General features: G+C 42.9%; 1 protein-coding gene across 1 annotated transcript in view; it reads left to right on the forward strand.

The window, feature by feature from the left end:
- The window catches only part of IFNGR1 (interferon gamma receptor 1), a 240652-nt gene extending 225742 nt beyond the window's left edge, over positions 1-14910 (forward strand). The window contains exons 6-7 of the mRNA XM_085612500.1: positions 4801-4925; positions 13785-14910. Of these exons, the coding sequence (XP_085468626.1) occupies positions 4801-4925; positions 13785-14243 (584 nt within the window). The 3' untranslated portion in view covers positions 14244-14910. The remainder of the gene's footprint in view (positions 1-4800; positions 4926-13784) is intronic.
- The last annotated feature ends 464 nt before the right edge of the window (positions 14911-15374 follow it).

The following is a 15374-nucleotide window of genomic DNA, read 5'->3' on the forward strand; positions in this document are numbered from 1 at the left end:
CCGACTCGGGCCGTGGGCATTGGGTGCAGAGTGGGCACAAGTCGTGAATCTGCCTGAATCCAGAGTCTTTGTTGTTGTTTTCTTCTGGACAGGTCCACTGTCCACAGGAAATTGTTGTCTTTGTTGAAGGCAACAGTCCTCCCAGGGATTTCAGAAGTCGCAGACTTCAAGACAGGTCATACTTTCGTCGAAGCTGGAGACAGGCAGTAGGGCTGGGACCAAGGCTGTTGTTGTTTTTAGGCTTCTGCTGTAGGGGTGTCTTCTTTCTTCGTAGGCCATCACAGATCCAGTTTCTGGGTCTGGGGGAGCCACCTAAATACTAAATTTCGGGGCGTTCTAGGGGAGTAGCAGGTAGGACCAATGTGCACCTTACCTGGGGTGACTCCACCCTCCATTAAGCCACCCTTCTGTGAGAGGGGCCCCCCTATCTTCAAGATAGCGAGGACTGAAAGATGGGCTTCACCTCGCCTCCCCCACCTTAGGGATGGAGTTGACAGAGGTGGGGATACCTCCTATTCGTCTAAGTTTTTCCACCAGTTTCCCCACCCAAAGTGGGGGTGTAAGCCAGGGGCTGCTATCTGCTGCTAGCAGCAGAGGGTGGGGGTCACATTACGAAGGCGGCAGGCCTTTGAAGCTTCCTTCTTTGAGCACTGGCCCATCCTGGGGGAGGAGATGTGACACCTCTGCCCAGTATGTGCATTGTTTCTGGTACCAGAGAGCAGGGGTTCTCTGCCCAGGGGTTCTGAAACATGTCTTGTGGTGGTTGGCTACCTGCTGCCAGCCAGAGACCACACCAGTGTTGGTAGGTTTTCAGGGGACACCTCCAAGGTGCCCTCTGGGTACATGGGACAATAAATTCCACACTGGCATCAGTGTGGATTTATTGAGGGAGTAGTTTGGTACCAAACACTCCTGTGTTCATTTAAGCCATCATGGTGCTGTGGTCCTCTAGTTGTCGAGTTTCCAGCCCATGTACGCTCTATGGTTTCCCTGGTTCTTACAATATTAAGGAATTTACCCCAATATTGTAGGGGCATATCTGCTCCTGCAGATATGCCCTTACTTGTGGTACAGTGCACCCTGCCTTAGGCTGTGAGGCCGGCTAAGTGGGTGACTTACCTATGCCTTCTGACAGTGCTGGTTGACATGACACCCCGGCAGGGTGCCATGTAGACCGTCATTTGCTTCCTCTCAGGGGCATGCAAACTGCAAGGGCAGTGGCAGTGGCATGGTCCCACTGAGGGGGGGGGGGGGGGGGGGGGGGCAGGGGCAGGGTCCCAGGAGACTCTGTTCATTTCCAAGGCCCTAGGTACTCAGGGTCCCATCTACTAGGGACTTATAGGGGGAAAAGTACCAATTGGTCATTTGTTTTTAGGGAATAAGCACTGGCAGAAGGGACCTGATTGGCAGAGACCCTGTGCACTACAATTAAAACCACATCAAAACCAGGCAAAAAGTGGGGCGCTAACCTTGCAAAAAGAGGCACTTTCTCACACATAGCATTGCCTGACATGAGAAAATGCCAAGAAGCAGCCTGTTAGTGATGATAAAAGAATGGTCCTTGGACCCCTAAACAGAACCTGCTCTAAGAATCGACACTCACCTTTGGCAGGAATAGCTATACATACAAATTATATAGAAGAATGCAAGAACAAGGCTTACCACCAGCTACACAAATTAAAGAACATGGTTGCAAGAGGCAGGATTGGAAGAGACTAACCCCCAGGACACTACTATAGGTTGTCAACTAGTTACAAAATTAAATGGCCTAGAGGGGTTCAAGAGATGTGTACACAGAAGGCACATCTACCTTGGGAGAGATATGGTCAGGAAGTGAAAAGATCCCCTTGATGCACGACCATTTTAGCAGTAGCAAACCGAGAATTGCACTGTTTGTGACCGCTAAAGAGATGCTTGCAATGTACTAACCCTATTTTGCGAGTCAGTAACCTATTACCAATCTTCAAAATAGGATTTGCGAGTCGTATTAGGAAGAGGTGTTTCAAGGGCATCACTTCCTAATAGAGAGTTGCAGGGACATGTATAAATGTTTTGCGACCGGAATGTGGTCGCAAAACATTCAGATTTTATCGACTCAGTGAAGGAGGTGGTAACCCATTTGCAAACAGGGAGTGGTCCCTGAGGAACCCCTTCCCCTTTGTGAATTTGGGCGCCAACATTTTTGTAAGACCAGGCAGTGGTCACACAGACCACTGCCTATTCTTAAAAAATGAAAAGGAAACGTTTCATTTTTTCTTTTTTCCTTTAATGAAAACGGGCTGCATTTTTTAAAAACAAAATGCTTTATTTAAAAGGCAATCACAGAACTGGTGATCTGCTGACCCCAGCATGGCACCATCACTGTGATTACAGGCCATACCCAAAGGGTCTCAAATTGCGACCAGCCTCATGAATATTGATGAGGCAGGTCAATTGCAACCCCATTGAGATTCGCTAACTGTGTCTGAAAGACATAAGAACATTTCATTTTGCGAGTTCCCTAAGTACGAGTTGCGAAAGATCGCAATTTGAGACTCGCAAAATGAAATGGTCGTACATCGGGCCTTATTCAACTTAAAGCCAAGTACTTGATGGATGACTCTTGGGCATTAAATATATGCCAGTGAGAAAAGCCTTACGCTCGACACGTTGGAGTAACTTGAGGACATGAAAGAGTCACTGCTAGAAATTGAGCTAATGGAACTTACATGACAAAAAGCGGTGCCCATACATATGCCACCCTCTTGATCAATATGCAGAAAGATATAGGGGAGCTGGAAGATCTAGTGGAGCTGGAAGATGGAGTATGGAATGAGGCCCTAATAAACCACCGTAAATTATGAGGTTCAGTAGAGCAGCCATGACACACACCTTTGTGACTGTGAGCTGCAGAGGACTTTAATCCACATACTATGGCCCTACCCATATTTGGATATTCTGGTAAAAAATACAGAGGGAAATTTGATGGTACTGGGACATCCATTAGAACTAAAAGCAGATATTGCAGTATTGGTGCCTGGAAGGGGCTGGGGCTCACGAAAAGGCAAGCTACTAGAATCTATTTGTCAAACAGGGTTTCGCAGTTACAAAATGCAACATTGCTGAAAATATTGGGGCAGCTCAGAGCACCCCACAATCACAAAGTGGCACATGAGTTTGAATTGGTTTATGACAATGGAAAGCTGAGCATATACAGGACGTCAGTGTCCCCAAAAGTCTGATGGTGTGATTGGATGGCACGCTGTGGGCTATGTGAGGAAACAAGCCGGCCATGGAGGCAGACTACATACCAGCACACACTGGCAGAGGTTAATTGGAGTACAGAGAAGATCAAATACTAATAGCACATGGGCAATCCTTGCAGATATTTAAAAAGATTGGTACATTTGTGCATAGGCAGGATGAATTTCAGTTTTTTTCAGTTTGTTTATCTTAATGAAAATTCACTCATTTATCAGTAGAAAAACCATTCTTGCAAGTTCATAGACCGAAGCATTATGTACTCACTCATGCTTTCTACAGAAGATGGTTTCTCCATTTCTTAAAAATAAGGTGAGCTGCCAACATTTTTTAGAGCTCCACAAACTATAGCAGAAAGATTATTATGGACACTTGATGTTGAAAGAACACTCAGCTTGATCAAGCTGCTGTTGTGCATCAACATCAGTGCAAGGTCATTTCAAAGCCAGGCTGTTATGTCTTACTGTAAAATCGATAAAGTTGTTCTATTTAAAAAAAACAAAATCAATATCTTTCAAATACTGGATTAGACTTTCTCATGGGCCGTAACAGCTCTCTGGAACTCCCTTACATAAAGTCTAAAATGTAAGTCCCAAAAAACATCTGAAAGCCCACCTATATCTGAATTACCACATGTCGAAATGACCCAGAGAATACCCAGTATAGGCCCTATTATAACATAGTTATACCCTCGGTATTGTGTCCACGGATTGTTAAAAGGCTGTTTGACCATATTGTGCAGGTGGATTATCTGAAAAAGATAATGTAAATAAATGACGTATGTCAATATGTCTGCAAGATTTTCTCACAGTCTACTTAACAGAGGTTTGTGAATAGGTTTTATTCTGAAGTGCTGTATATTTCTTTTATTGATGGTCTATTGTTTTCTTGTGCAGGTCACTCCGGGTTTAAAATTAATTTAAATAAAATAAAGCAAACACAAAACGTTTGATATTTTTTGTGTGAATAGGTATGCATTTTTCCGTGCTTTTATCTTGAAATCCATTACGTTTTCAAGCTAGAAATCTTGGCTCTTTATATTAGGGGTGGGCGGAATTTGCGGAATTGTGTTACGCAAATCTCCGCGAAACGGTAAAAAATCTCCGCGAACACGCAGAAATTCCGCGAACACGCGGAATTGCTTGTTCGCGATGCTTTTTTCCGGTTCGCAATTGCTGTTTGCGTGCTTGAGGAGAAATATCTCGCGAACATGCATTTTGAGAACGCGAACAAGCAAAAATTTCGCGAAATCGCGGAAAGCAGACTTTTGAGCAATTTCGCGTTCTCCGCGGAACGCGAAATTACGCAAATTCCGCAAATTCCGCGAGCGGAACGGAATTTGCCGCCCAGGCCTACTTTATATAAATGCTCTAATGGTTCATGAACAACATTTGTTTTTTAACACCTATTGTATTCATCAACTATGCACATATTTTCTTTGTTCATTACCAACAGTAATATATAATTCTGATACCTCAGAGATGTCAATGAATGTATGTCTGATGCACAATGTAACTTTGAACTCAGTATTAAATGTTCACCCTGTTTCTTTTACCCTAGATCAAACATACCGGCTAGCAATGATCTTGGGCCTCTCCATTTTTGCTGTCATATTGACCATTTTGGCAGTGTGGTTTGTTTTCAAGGTACTACAAGAACGGAATATCAGCTTACCCAAGTCTTTGGTAAGTTTGTCTTCTCTTTATTGAACTATATATTTTTTTTAAGTTATTACAGTGGGCTATGACCTGTGGATACTAACATTTGTAGTGGTGGTAAATCATTTCAAGCAAAATTTGCAGGATACCTTTAGAATTGGCGTGTCGTGCTATTGGAATGTCACTCAAGTTAATTAAGTAAAACTGATGTTAAATACATTGTTTCCTACATAAATCTAGGAATTATAAGGGACCTAAAATCTTCGATTGATGCTAAATTTACCTCTTTTGCCTGATAGGATCGATAGTCTTTTTGTGTTGCTTTTAATTTTAAATCCTGTATTTTCTTTCTCACATTATCCTGGGTATTGCTGCAGTAATTTTACCTAGATTAAACTACAGCAGCAGTTTCTATCTTAAGCGGCCTGCCATACTGGAAAGCTACTAAGCCCTCCTTCATATTTTTGACTAAATCCCAATTCAGCTGACCAAATTGAGATTTTCTTAATGTTCGTTGAGGCTGGCTCTCTTTGTGTGTACTTGGTGTGCAACGGCCCTGAGATGACCTAACTGCTGAGTCTGTGATTAACTTTCTCGTAGGTTTTTCAGTAATGGATGTCTCCTTGGTTTAGTGATCCTGCTGAGTCATCAGAAGTTCACTTGAAAGTGGAAAAGAAAACGAAAAGCTCAACTTCTTCACCTTGTTTTGACAGCCTCTCTAATAGGGTGTATTATTTTTGGAGTCATTTTGTCTTGACAGTCGTAGATGATCCTCTTCAGCTTTGTACTGGTTGGTTCTCCTCTGTCGAAGTCCAGATCCAGGATATGTGCTGAGATACCATCTAGAGCTAAGCTTTGTATAACTGGTTCTGGAGCATCCGGTTAAAGTACAAATACTGGGAATCATTAAGAGGTACAGAGAAAGTCAATGACAGGCGAGACCCATAAGCCTAAAGAAACCAGAGTACATGTATTTGGTTCATAATGCTGCCCATACACTAAGCACATAATTTGTGTGATGCAGCAGCCAGACCACACAAGAGACACTTCTTGAACTGTTCTGAGACTCAAGAACATAGCTAGGAGGTCCTCTGTACCTTTGGCTCCTTCAGTTTCTGAGGCAGGGGTGGTGATGCTTAGTGTTCAGAGTACTTTTATCAAGCCTTTGGTGCAGCCTCTCTTGAACTGATCAGGGAGGACCTCTCAAGTGTTGATAGAAGGGTAATTTTCCCTTCAATTTGGTTGAGGGTTTGGGGGAAATCCTCCGTGATATCCTCAATTGACTCAACTGCGGGTCCCAGGAGCTCTACTCTTACAGGAAAGAATATATGACAGAATTATCTGTCTCTGCACTTCATTTGGTTTCAGACCAAGGACAGTACCCAACCCTCTGCACTCCTGTCTCCAAAGGCACTTTAGCACTATCCTTAGCCAGCCTTCATCCCTCCATTGCCTCTGGCCTCCCTTTTTCCAGAGGTCATAGTGACCAGATTAAGCATTCGTACGCTCTCCTTCATTACTATTGTTCCTGCAACTGTTTAGTCCATGCCTCCGTTGTTACCAATACTAATTGTACAAAATACTGCCACTATCCACTATACTAAAGGTGATTCCCCTGAAAGTGGACATGGATATGTTTCCTGGCCCTAATTCTCCAAGTCTGTAGGATGTTCAAGTGCATGGTCTCATACCATGATTTCTTACTAGAATGTTGAAGGGTATGATGCTTTGGATGAACCCTTGCCCTCAAGCACCTTATATAAATGTGTGCTCCCTATGCAACCTGATTTTAACTGGACACGTTTACCAATTCTTTCTTTGCACCAAGGCCTAGCAGTTGCCATTACAATTGTGGCAGCTATATGAGCAAGATATGGAAGGATAGCTCTCAAGCAGACTGTCCTGATGTTTCTCAGTTTGGCTCACAGTCACATAGACAAAATGGTAGTGATGCAGGTTAGAGTGACGGATCTTTCATTCTACGCAAAAGAATTCTTCACCGCAAGCACTGTCTCTATCAACTAAATCCCTCTGTCATTTATTAAAAGTCAGAATGGCCTTGCCTCTGCTATTTGTGCGACTCATTTTATTTTGATTAAGACAAATCAGTTTGTGGTCTGATAGACTATATGGCAAAGCTGGTGAGGCAGTGGACAAAACAGCATCTAGCACTGCATTAGTACCTGTAAGTTGTTCGGGATCCCATCGCTCAGGCGATACTGATGAGTGCTCAGTGGTTGGCCCGGGATTGCAACATCATGGAGCCAACTCCATTTTCAATTTTGACCATGTAACCAGTGGTGTCCATATTCCACAGAATACTATTTTGTTGCAACTCTGGGCTGTCCAAGAGTTTGCAGATTGTGGCCCTCGTGCCATATACACTTTGTGGAGCTGAAGTCTAGTTTCTGACTTTGTTTTTTTTTTTTGCCCTTTTTTCGGCAGATACATTGTTTTTTCTGTCTGACAACATCACAGCAATGTTCTGTATTTGCAGTCAAGTGGATTCCCATTCACAACTGCTGTGTCCTTGTCTTATCATGAAGATTTTATAGTAGACTCTTATGATTTCAGCTTTACAATTGCCTCTGACACAGAGGCACTCCTCAGCAGGTTGACCCTTTTCTTGCTTGAAGGGGAAATACCAAGTTTAGTGGTGGCCTTTAATTGCAGTACTGGGGACATCTGAACACAGATATGCTCAATTCCAGCAGGAGTGTCAACGTTTAATTTTTGCCCTTGTCTTCCATTGCTAGACTTCGGCATCTGGGTCCTGAGAACCTAACTTACTGCCATTTCGGACCCTCTTGGGGATATTTGGATAATTATATAGGCTACTGGTAAATGTGGCACCAACTTAATATCAAATGTCTCAGGTTTGCCATTGGTATTTGATTAAGGGGCTGAATCGCCTACTGGTGTCTTTTAAATACACCAGGAAACGTGTACCTTGCCTGTAGGGTGGCATTGTACGTCCCGATTAACACTTGTATGAGCACATAGGGAACTTCACATCCCATCTTTAACTAAGTGCACAGACATAAAGAGATACCAGAGTATCCATACTTGCGTCATTCATTATTTTTTATTTAGTAAAATGCATTATATGTAGCAAAGGGGCATTTCATCATTAGTATATTTATAATTCATGGCAATAACATGCGTATTAAACAAAACATAATTTTATATAAAGTATTTATTTACAGGTTTAGTTTAACCAATTGCTAAGTAATTAAATAGTACATAAAACTAAATAACGGAATTAGTATAGACCAGCTTAGGTGGCATTACATTTATAACCAATGGATATTCATTCTGGATTCCTATATGGAACTCCAAACCTCTTGCAAATATTTTTAAAATTTGGACTTGCACCGAAGCAAGCTGCATGTTTAAGAGTGGATCTTAATTTAATAAAATGTGTACTTAACATTATGAACATTTTTACACTTAAACGAAAATTCTACACTGTTTTTAATTGCTTTTCTAGGCTTTGTAAACTAGGCCCTGAGGCCATCTTTGTTTCCAAAGCAGTCATGTTTTCATTTCTCATATTGACGTCGCAGACAGCAAAATGTGCACTGATGCTTTGTGATGACATGCTGTTCTTGGTGAGCCTCAAAGGAAGTTCACAGTAACTATGTACGTGCGTACATACAATGTCATTTGTTAAAAGCAGCTGCAAATAGAGAACACAGTAAAATAATGGAATGGGGTGAATGATTGAAAAATCTGACTCATACAGGGCACAGAGAAACAAATGCAGCTTGGTAGAAGTATAACAGCAGTGCCTGGATTCACCCTCGGCTGACACGTACCCAATGCTCTGGCAGACCACCGCAGAAGGCAGAGGGTTGGTTATCTGGGCAAAAATGTGGAGTAAACTTGCTCTTTACTTGAGCACCTATTTGCAGCACGAATGGCTCCGGGTTGAAAGCCAGGGTGAGCAGCATCTGCAAGCACTCTGCATCCTTGAGGTTGTGGAGCAGGAAGCTGCCAGAGTCCTTGGTCTCAGCGCACCTGTGCACCAGGTGGTCAAGCAGACCCTGTTAGCAGCAGTGCATCGGGTCAGACTCCACTGCATGCGGGGGAGCAAATGGGCGTATCCCTTGAGCTACATGAAGAGTAGTTCTAGTGTCCAAGCTGCAGGCTCTGCTGTTGAAGTAAATGTCCCAGGAAAGTAGGAGATATGCAGTTTTGTCAGCGTGTGAAGTGCTACCTCAGCTCAACCCCAGAAAGAAGGGTCTCGGAACTCTCTGGGCTGTTATTGCAGACTTCTTGACATGGACGAAGCTGAAACAAGCCCCAACAGTAATGTGGGAGTTGTACAGAATGGGGGCACCAGAAGGACAGACAGCAAGAGAAGGGTGGGATGGAAAGATAATGCGGGGGAGGGTGGGGAAAGCAAGACCTTGTGGTGGAAGGGTGGGAGTGGGACGCAGTAAGCAAGGCCGCGCAGCACGGACCGGCACCTATAAAGAAATCATTCAATACTTGCTCCATACTCCATGAAAAAGAGCATGGTGAGGTAGAGTGGCCTGTCACTGTGCTCCTCTCTGGCTGTCTGAAATCAGTAACTGCAGTTTGTCTGGTAATTCAGCAGAGTTAAGGGACTGTAATGGGTTACACACTTATTATGTTAGTTCCATACTCAGTTGAGATTTTACTGACTAACTCCGAATTCGACAGTCGTCGTACTAAGTATGAGCAAACCATTTTTGCAGCTTACTTATTTCAGTCTGAAGGTACAATACCTGGAATCACGCAACGCTTTTGCCAGTTGCAGAGCGAGGTAGTGACAATGAGGATTGTAACTTTGAATGAATTGATGTAACTGAATTGTGTACTAAGCCAATACCAAATATTCAAGATGTTCCACTTGAACAGGTTTATCAGATTCTGTTTGTGGGTGCTTCCGGTCTGCGAGACCAGCAGGATATACTGAGAGCAGAGTACGCATTCTGAACAATGTCAAATAATGTGGAAGCATCATACTTGTGTGGTGTCACATCAGCACAAGTTGCAGAATCAATTGCAGCTTAACTGATGGATTGCATGTTTCAGTTTACACTGACAGCCGGTATGGTTTTGGTGTGGTCCATTACTTTGGCCACTTTTTTTTTTTTTTTTTTTTTTTATATCTGTTTTTTATTGATTTTACACAACCAATCAAATAAACAACGAAACATGATACAATATCATAAGCATACGTGGCATAATGTCATACAGTCTCAGACAGCATAGTAGAATACACAGTTACGGTGTCGAAGCATCATGTGAGCAATTTGGCCACTTATGGTCACAAAGGGTTTTTATGACATCTGCCTGTTCACCTATTCAAAATGAAACTTACATTATAAATCTGCATGAAGCAATATAGGACTCTAAACCATTTTCTGTTGTTAAATGTGCAGCTCACAAGTCAGGGAATCATGTAGTTGCCCTCAGAAACAGCTATGCAGATGAGGTAGGAAAATATTGTGCTCTTAAATTTGCTACTTATTAACTCAGATGAGCAAATGCAATATGAAAATTAAAGTGCTAAAGCAAATATAGGAGACGTTTTTGCTGAATTTAGGCCAAACATTTTTAGGAATTAAAGGAGCTTCAGGAAGGGGCACCAGAAGATGAGAAAAAGAAGTTGCAAATGACAAGTTGTATCAAAACCCAGTATGACATATGAGTAACAGCTGAGAATGAATATATTTTAATTGATGCAATTTTGGTCCCCAGGAGTAGAGCTCAACTCGTATTGATCGAGATGCCATGGAGTGGTTGTTTAGTAAGTATTGGTAGAACCCCCAATTTAGGTTAGTTGCTGAAAATCCATTCCAGCACTGTTACTTGCCAACAGTACAATCCAGGAAAAAGGACTCGTGACAATAAACAACATAGGAAACTCCAAGGGTCCTTTTACCATGATGCACTTGGGTTTTTGGTAGCGATGTCGGTCCACAATGGTCTTGGGTACAATCTGGTGGTTGTTTTTATTATGCCTTTTCATACTCTGTGAGGTGTGGTCATTCTATTTGAGGATATACAAAGTAGTGTAATTAAATAATACAACAGGTATCTTAATCACAACTTCACTTTCCACACCAAAGCATGTTCTGAAAGCATGTTGTCTCCACTTGAGCAAGAGAGAAAGGTAAAATGAACAGACCATATGGACTTATGGGGTTGAAATTAGACGGACTAAAGGATGTTGATATTTTAATTAACCTTCAACGTGCACCTTACAGCCCTTTAAATAAACTACAAATGGCTCTATATTATGTTGGTTGCAGCACAAAGGTCACCTGTTTGGTTACATATTTGTTACCAACTCTTACAGTGGTGAATGGATTTCTATGAAGGCCATAATAGCATGTTATAGAGTGATGAAGAGATGAAGTCACAATCTCTATGTCCATACTCCACCACAGCACTCTTCAGACCTATAGTATACACTGCACTAGCAGTAGTAGAGCCAATTTCTAGAGATGTCAAAAAAGAAAATACAAGAAAATGATCCAGAAGTAAGTTTAATTCACATAATGCAGGAGGAAAAGGATGGTGATGCTGCAGCGGCTTCTATTTTTCTTTCTCAATCTCGCTCTGGTTTATCCATTTAGGATAGTTGGGGAACTTGCTTGTCTTGCGGCCCTGGTCACAGGCGAGTGGCATTGACAAAGGTCCGCCTTTGGACATTGGAAGGTGGGCTTGAAGCCCCCGATTTCCGGGCCTGCTGTCTGGCAGCTACGCTTTACGGTTAGCTTACTGGCTGACTGGACACCACCTCTATGAAACTGGCTATCTCGGGCCCGGATTTGGGATGGTGCACTTCTTCACGCTCTCTTTTTTGGTCCCAGATCCCAGTGGAGGCCTCCTTTGCTGTTGCAGACGGCTGTTAGCTGTCTTAAGAGAGCTATCACCCATTCTAAACAGCCACAGCCGTGTGCTCAGGCGATACCTCTTTTGGGACTACTAACTCGTCAGGGGGACTCCCACTGCGAGAGACCTTGCACCTTGGTTGGAGGTGGTCATAGAAACGGTGGGCGACGTTCTCAGCAAGTGCTCTCCTAACTTTCCAGGGTTTGATGGCGTGGTTTAGTCTACAGCGGGTGTATCTTTGTCACCTATGGGGGCATAATGGAGCTGTGAGACATAAAACAAGCATAACCCAAATTAAATGCTATCCTTCAATTTTTGGCATGCTGTTGGAAACGGCTGGAGGCTCGTCACCTGGCTGTAGAGAGCTGTCCCTAAAAATGCTAAGTGACTCTTCTCCTGCCATGGGAGCAGTGGGAGTAAAATACTGGCCAACTTTTTCACAACAGTGAGTGGCAGAACATCTGAGAATACCACACACAAAGCTGGCAAAGCCAAATTAAAATGTATTCAATTTTTCCTACTTTATAGAGCATATCTTACCTCTCACAGACCACTGCATCTCCCCAGTAACCCCATACTCCTGCCCTAGATGCCATCACTCCCCGGCTGACATGCTCCATATGTTTTGGTCTTGCCCATCCCTCCGTCCATTCTGGTCCGGAGTGCAGAAGGACATATAACCGATCATGAAACATATCGGTGTTGATGACTTGTGTGGCTGCCTCCTTTGCATTTGTCCCAGGCCCAAAAACCAAAAAGTTCTCCACAAACTTCATTGACCTTGCTTTCATTTTGGCCAAGCGAGCTTTTGCAAAGCAGTGGAAGTCCTCCCTACCGCCGACACTTGTGTCCTGGAGGATCGAGCTTAGACGCTGGGCTCAGGCCGGCCCTCCATTCTGAGGAAAAGAAGGGACTTCGCAAACAGCTGATCACGGTGTACTGGGATACCTTGCTGCAAGCGTTTCTTGAGCTCATTAAGGATGATACTGAGCCCCTCTGAAACCTTTACACTGCATAAGCTTGTCACACACCCAGTTGTGCCTCCCAGAGATGGAGATGGCCTGCCCTACCGTGTGGGATGTTTGGCCTCACTTTGTAACCTTTCAGGTTAAACGATCTCCGTACTCCCTCCCGCTGGTTTTGCTGCAGCCTTCCATCCTCCGGGTCGCTTGCCACTCTTCTCCAAGAAATTAACGCTCTCAAGTCTTTGCTGACCCTGTTGCCCCTCTTTTTCTTCATTGGTGATTTTGTCATCCTATACTTTGCATTTTCCCTCATGTGCAGGGCACAAGTCCTATAAAAAGAAGTGGGGGGACTGACAATATGCAAATGACCTCATGACGTCATGTGCTGAACTGTCCCAGTGTCTGAAGATTACACCGGAACACGTTCAGCTTATTTCTGTGGGGCCCACCTTCTTGGCAAGGGGACGGCGTCCACCCTGTGAAAAGAGTGGGGGGACGCCGTGTACCTGCGTGTACCCCCGACTTGAGCCCTGCCCATGTAGAAGTTGAGTCTACCCATGGGCTGCGAGGCTCGGAAGGGAGGAGGGCTTTTTTTTTTGCATTACACTCTGCTTCATAAGTAAACTTGTCACGTTTGCATTGCGCTGAAGACATGTTAAATACTCAATAAAAATTATTTTTTTAAAGATGCAGGAGGAAAATACCAATCTAGAAGGAGGAAAAAAGGTGAAGGTTCATGAATAATGGTCCTACCATAGTATATAAAGGTTATTGCTCTAAATGTGAAAGCCTGTTGATGTAACGCCCAGCCTGTGATAGAATCTTGCATGTTTGTGTCAGTCCGTAAAGAATAAAGGTTTACATTGGAATTCCATACCTATACTTAGGCACGATTGCACTTTGAATGGGTGCTGTATTTTGCATGGTCCTCTTTGCACCGAATTTATTTGCACGTTATGTTCTTTTCCTAATAGCAGGCTTTAATTTTTTTGTTAAAACGTACAATTAATAACTTTTAGTCATTCAGTTATGTTTTAATTTTTTTCAGGCTTTATTGGGTCGAAAAACAGGCACTTCTACAGGCGGGTGTGAAAGTCCAAGTAATTCAGAGCAGGTTTTCCCAGTATCTGTGGTCGAACGAGCGCCTCTTATTGCCAACTACCCGAAACTACCACCTGAGCCAACAGAATTGCTAACGGAGAAGGATATTTCCCAAAATTTAATTGAAACTTCAAACCCTTCAGTCTCACACGAGTACGAAGAACAGTCCGAAGGATATGCTGCGCCCGACCTTTCATCAGGCAGCAGCGTAAAAGATAAATATTTTCAGTCCGACAATAGTACAGCGGAAGTAGAAACTTGTACTGGAAACCCAACACCTAATTTGACTCATTTTGACCTTAAGACATCAGAGAATCCTTCCAGAAATGTGGTGAGCCAGTCGTTTGGTTATGACAAGCCTCATGTCCCTTTGTCTCTCTCCACAGAAGGTGATGAGGGAAAGTGAGCATGTCGTTGAGTACTCAAAGCACCTACCTTGGTTGCATCTCCATGGAAATTAAGAAATAAGACAGCTGATATTGTGTTCCTTGAGACGTCATGGAAAGGAAGCGTCAGAAATAGACTGGTTCCAGAATCGTTTGCACATTGTCAAGTACGCTTACAGGAAATGAAAATTTTAAAATGGCGACATGCAAAAGTGCCATGATGCTTGTTCAGCCTGATGGGTGTGGCAAAAAGTTGATGAAATGGCTGGTGAAGGAGACCTCAAAACATATGTCTTCCCTCTTTTTACCCGTTTTTCTTTGCCCAGTCAATATCACTCAGACTGTTCAAGAAATGATGGACAAACGAGTGTTAGAGCAATAATGATAAGACATGAAAAATGACTTTCAATCAGAATGGCTACAAAAGCTTTTTTATGTATTATATTTCGCTGTGGTGACTTCTTTACACCAACTGTCTTGAGCTCTGAGCATTCAAACTCATCAGTCCCTTAGTTTGTGTTTTTTAATCCCTAAAAGCTACCATTTGAAGTTAAATTTTACTTTCAGGTATTCCTTTTACTTGTACATACATTTTTCATTTGTTTTCAATATAATGTGTACAGTTTAAATATAAAGATGAGATGATTGTAATATTTAAAATAGCATTAAACATTTGTGACCTATTAACTTGGAATGTCCACTCTTGTGGTGTGAAGGTGAGTCTGTTTGAAATGGTCGTGAACACAGACATGTGCATGTGTACTCTACATTTAAATATTCAAAATAGCTGCCTGGAGTCTTGGGCTACTTGTTGATGATAGCCCTTTAAGTTGTTTTCCTTCACCATTTGGTAGGACCAACTGGAACTAAAGACACTGTGGGACCAAGCCTCTGTATCTATTCTGCTAGCTAAACTTGTGGCACTCCCACAAATCTTTAGGTGAAAATGTACTTAGTATTATGCAGCCTCTAACTAGGGTTGGGTGTAATTTCATCATTTTTGTTCAAGTTAAGCAGGAGCGAATTCCAGTGAGATTCCACCATATTTGGGAATCCACTTCCACCTAGAAAGAGCTGAAAACAAAAAGCTAACTGCAGGCGGTAATATCACAACAATTGGTTGACTTATTCAAGAAGACCATCCTGTGTGC

This window comes from Triturus cristatus, chromosome 6 (assembly GCF_964204655.1).
Source record: "Triturus cristatus chromosome 6, aTriCri1.1, whole genome shotgun sequence".
Lineage (NCBI taxonomy): Eukaryota > Metazoa > Chordata > Amphibia > Caudata > Salamandridae > Triturus > Triturus cristatus.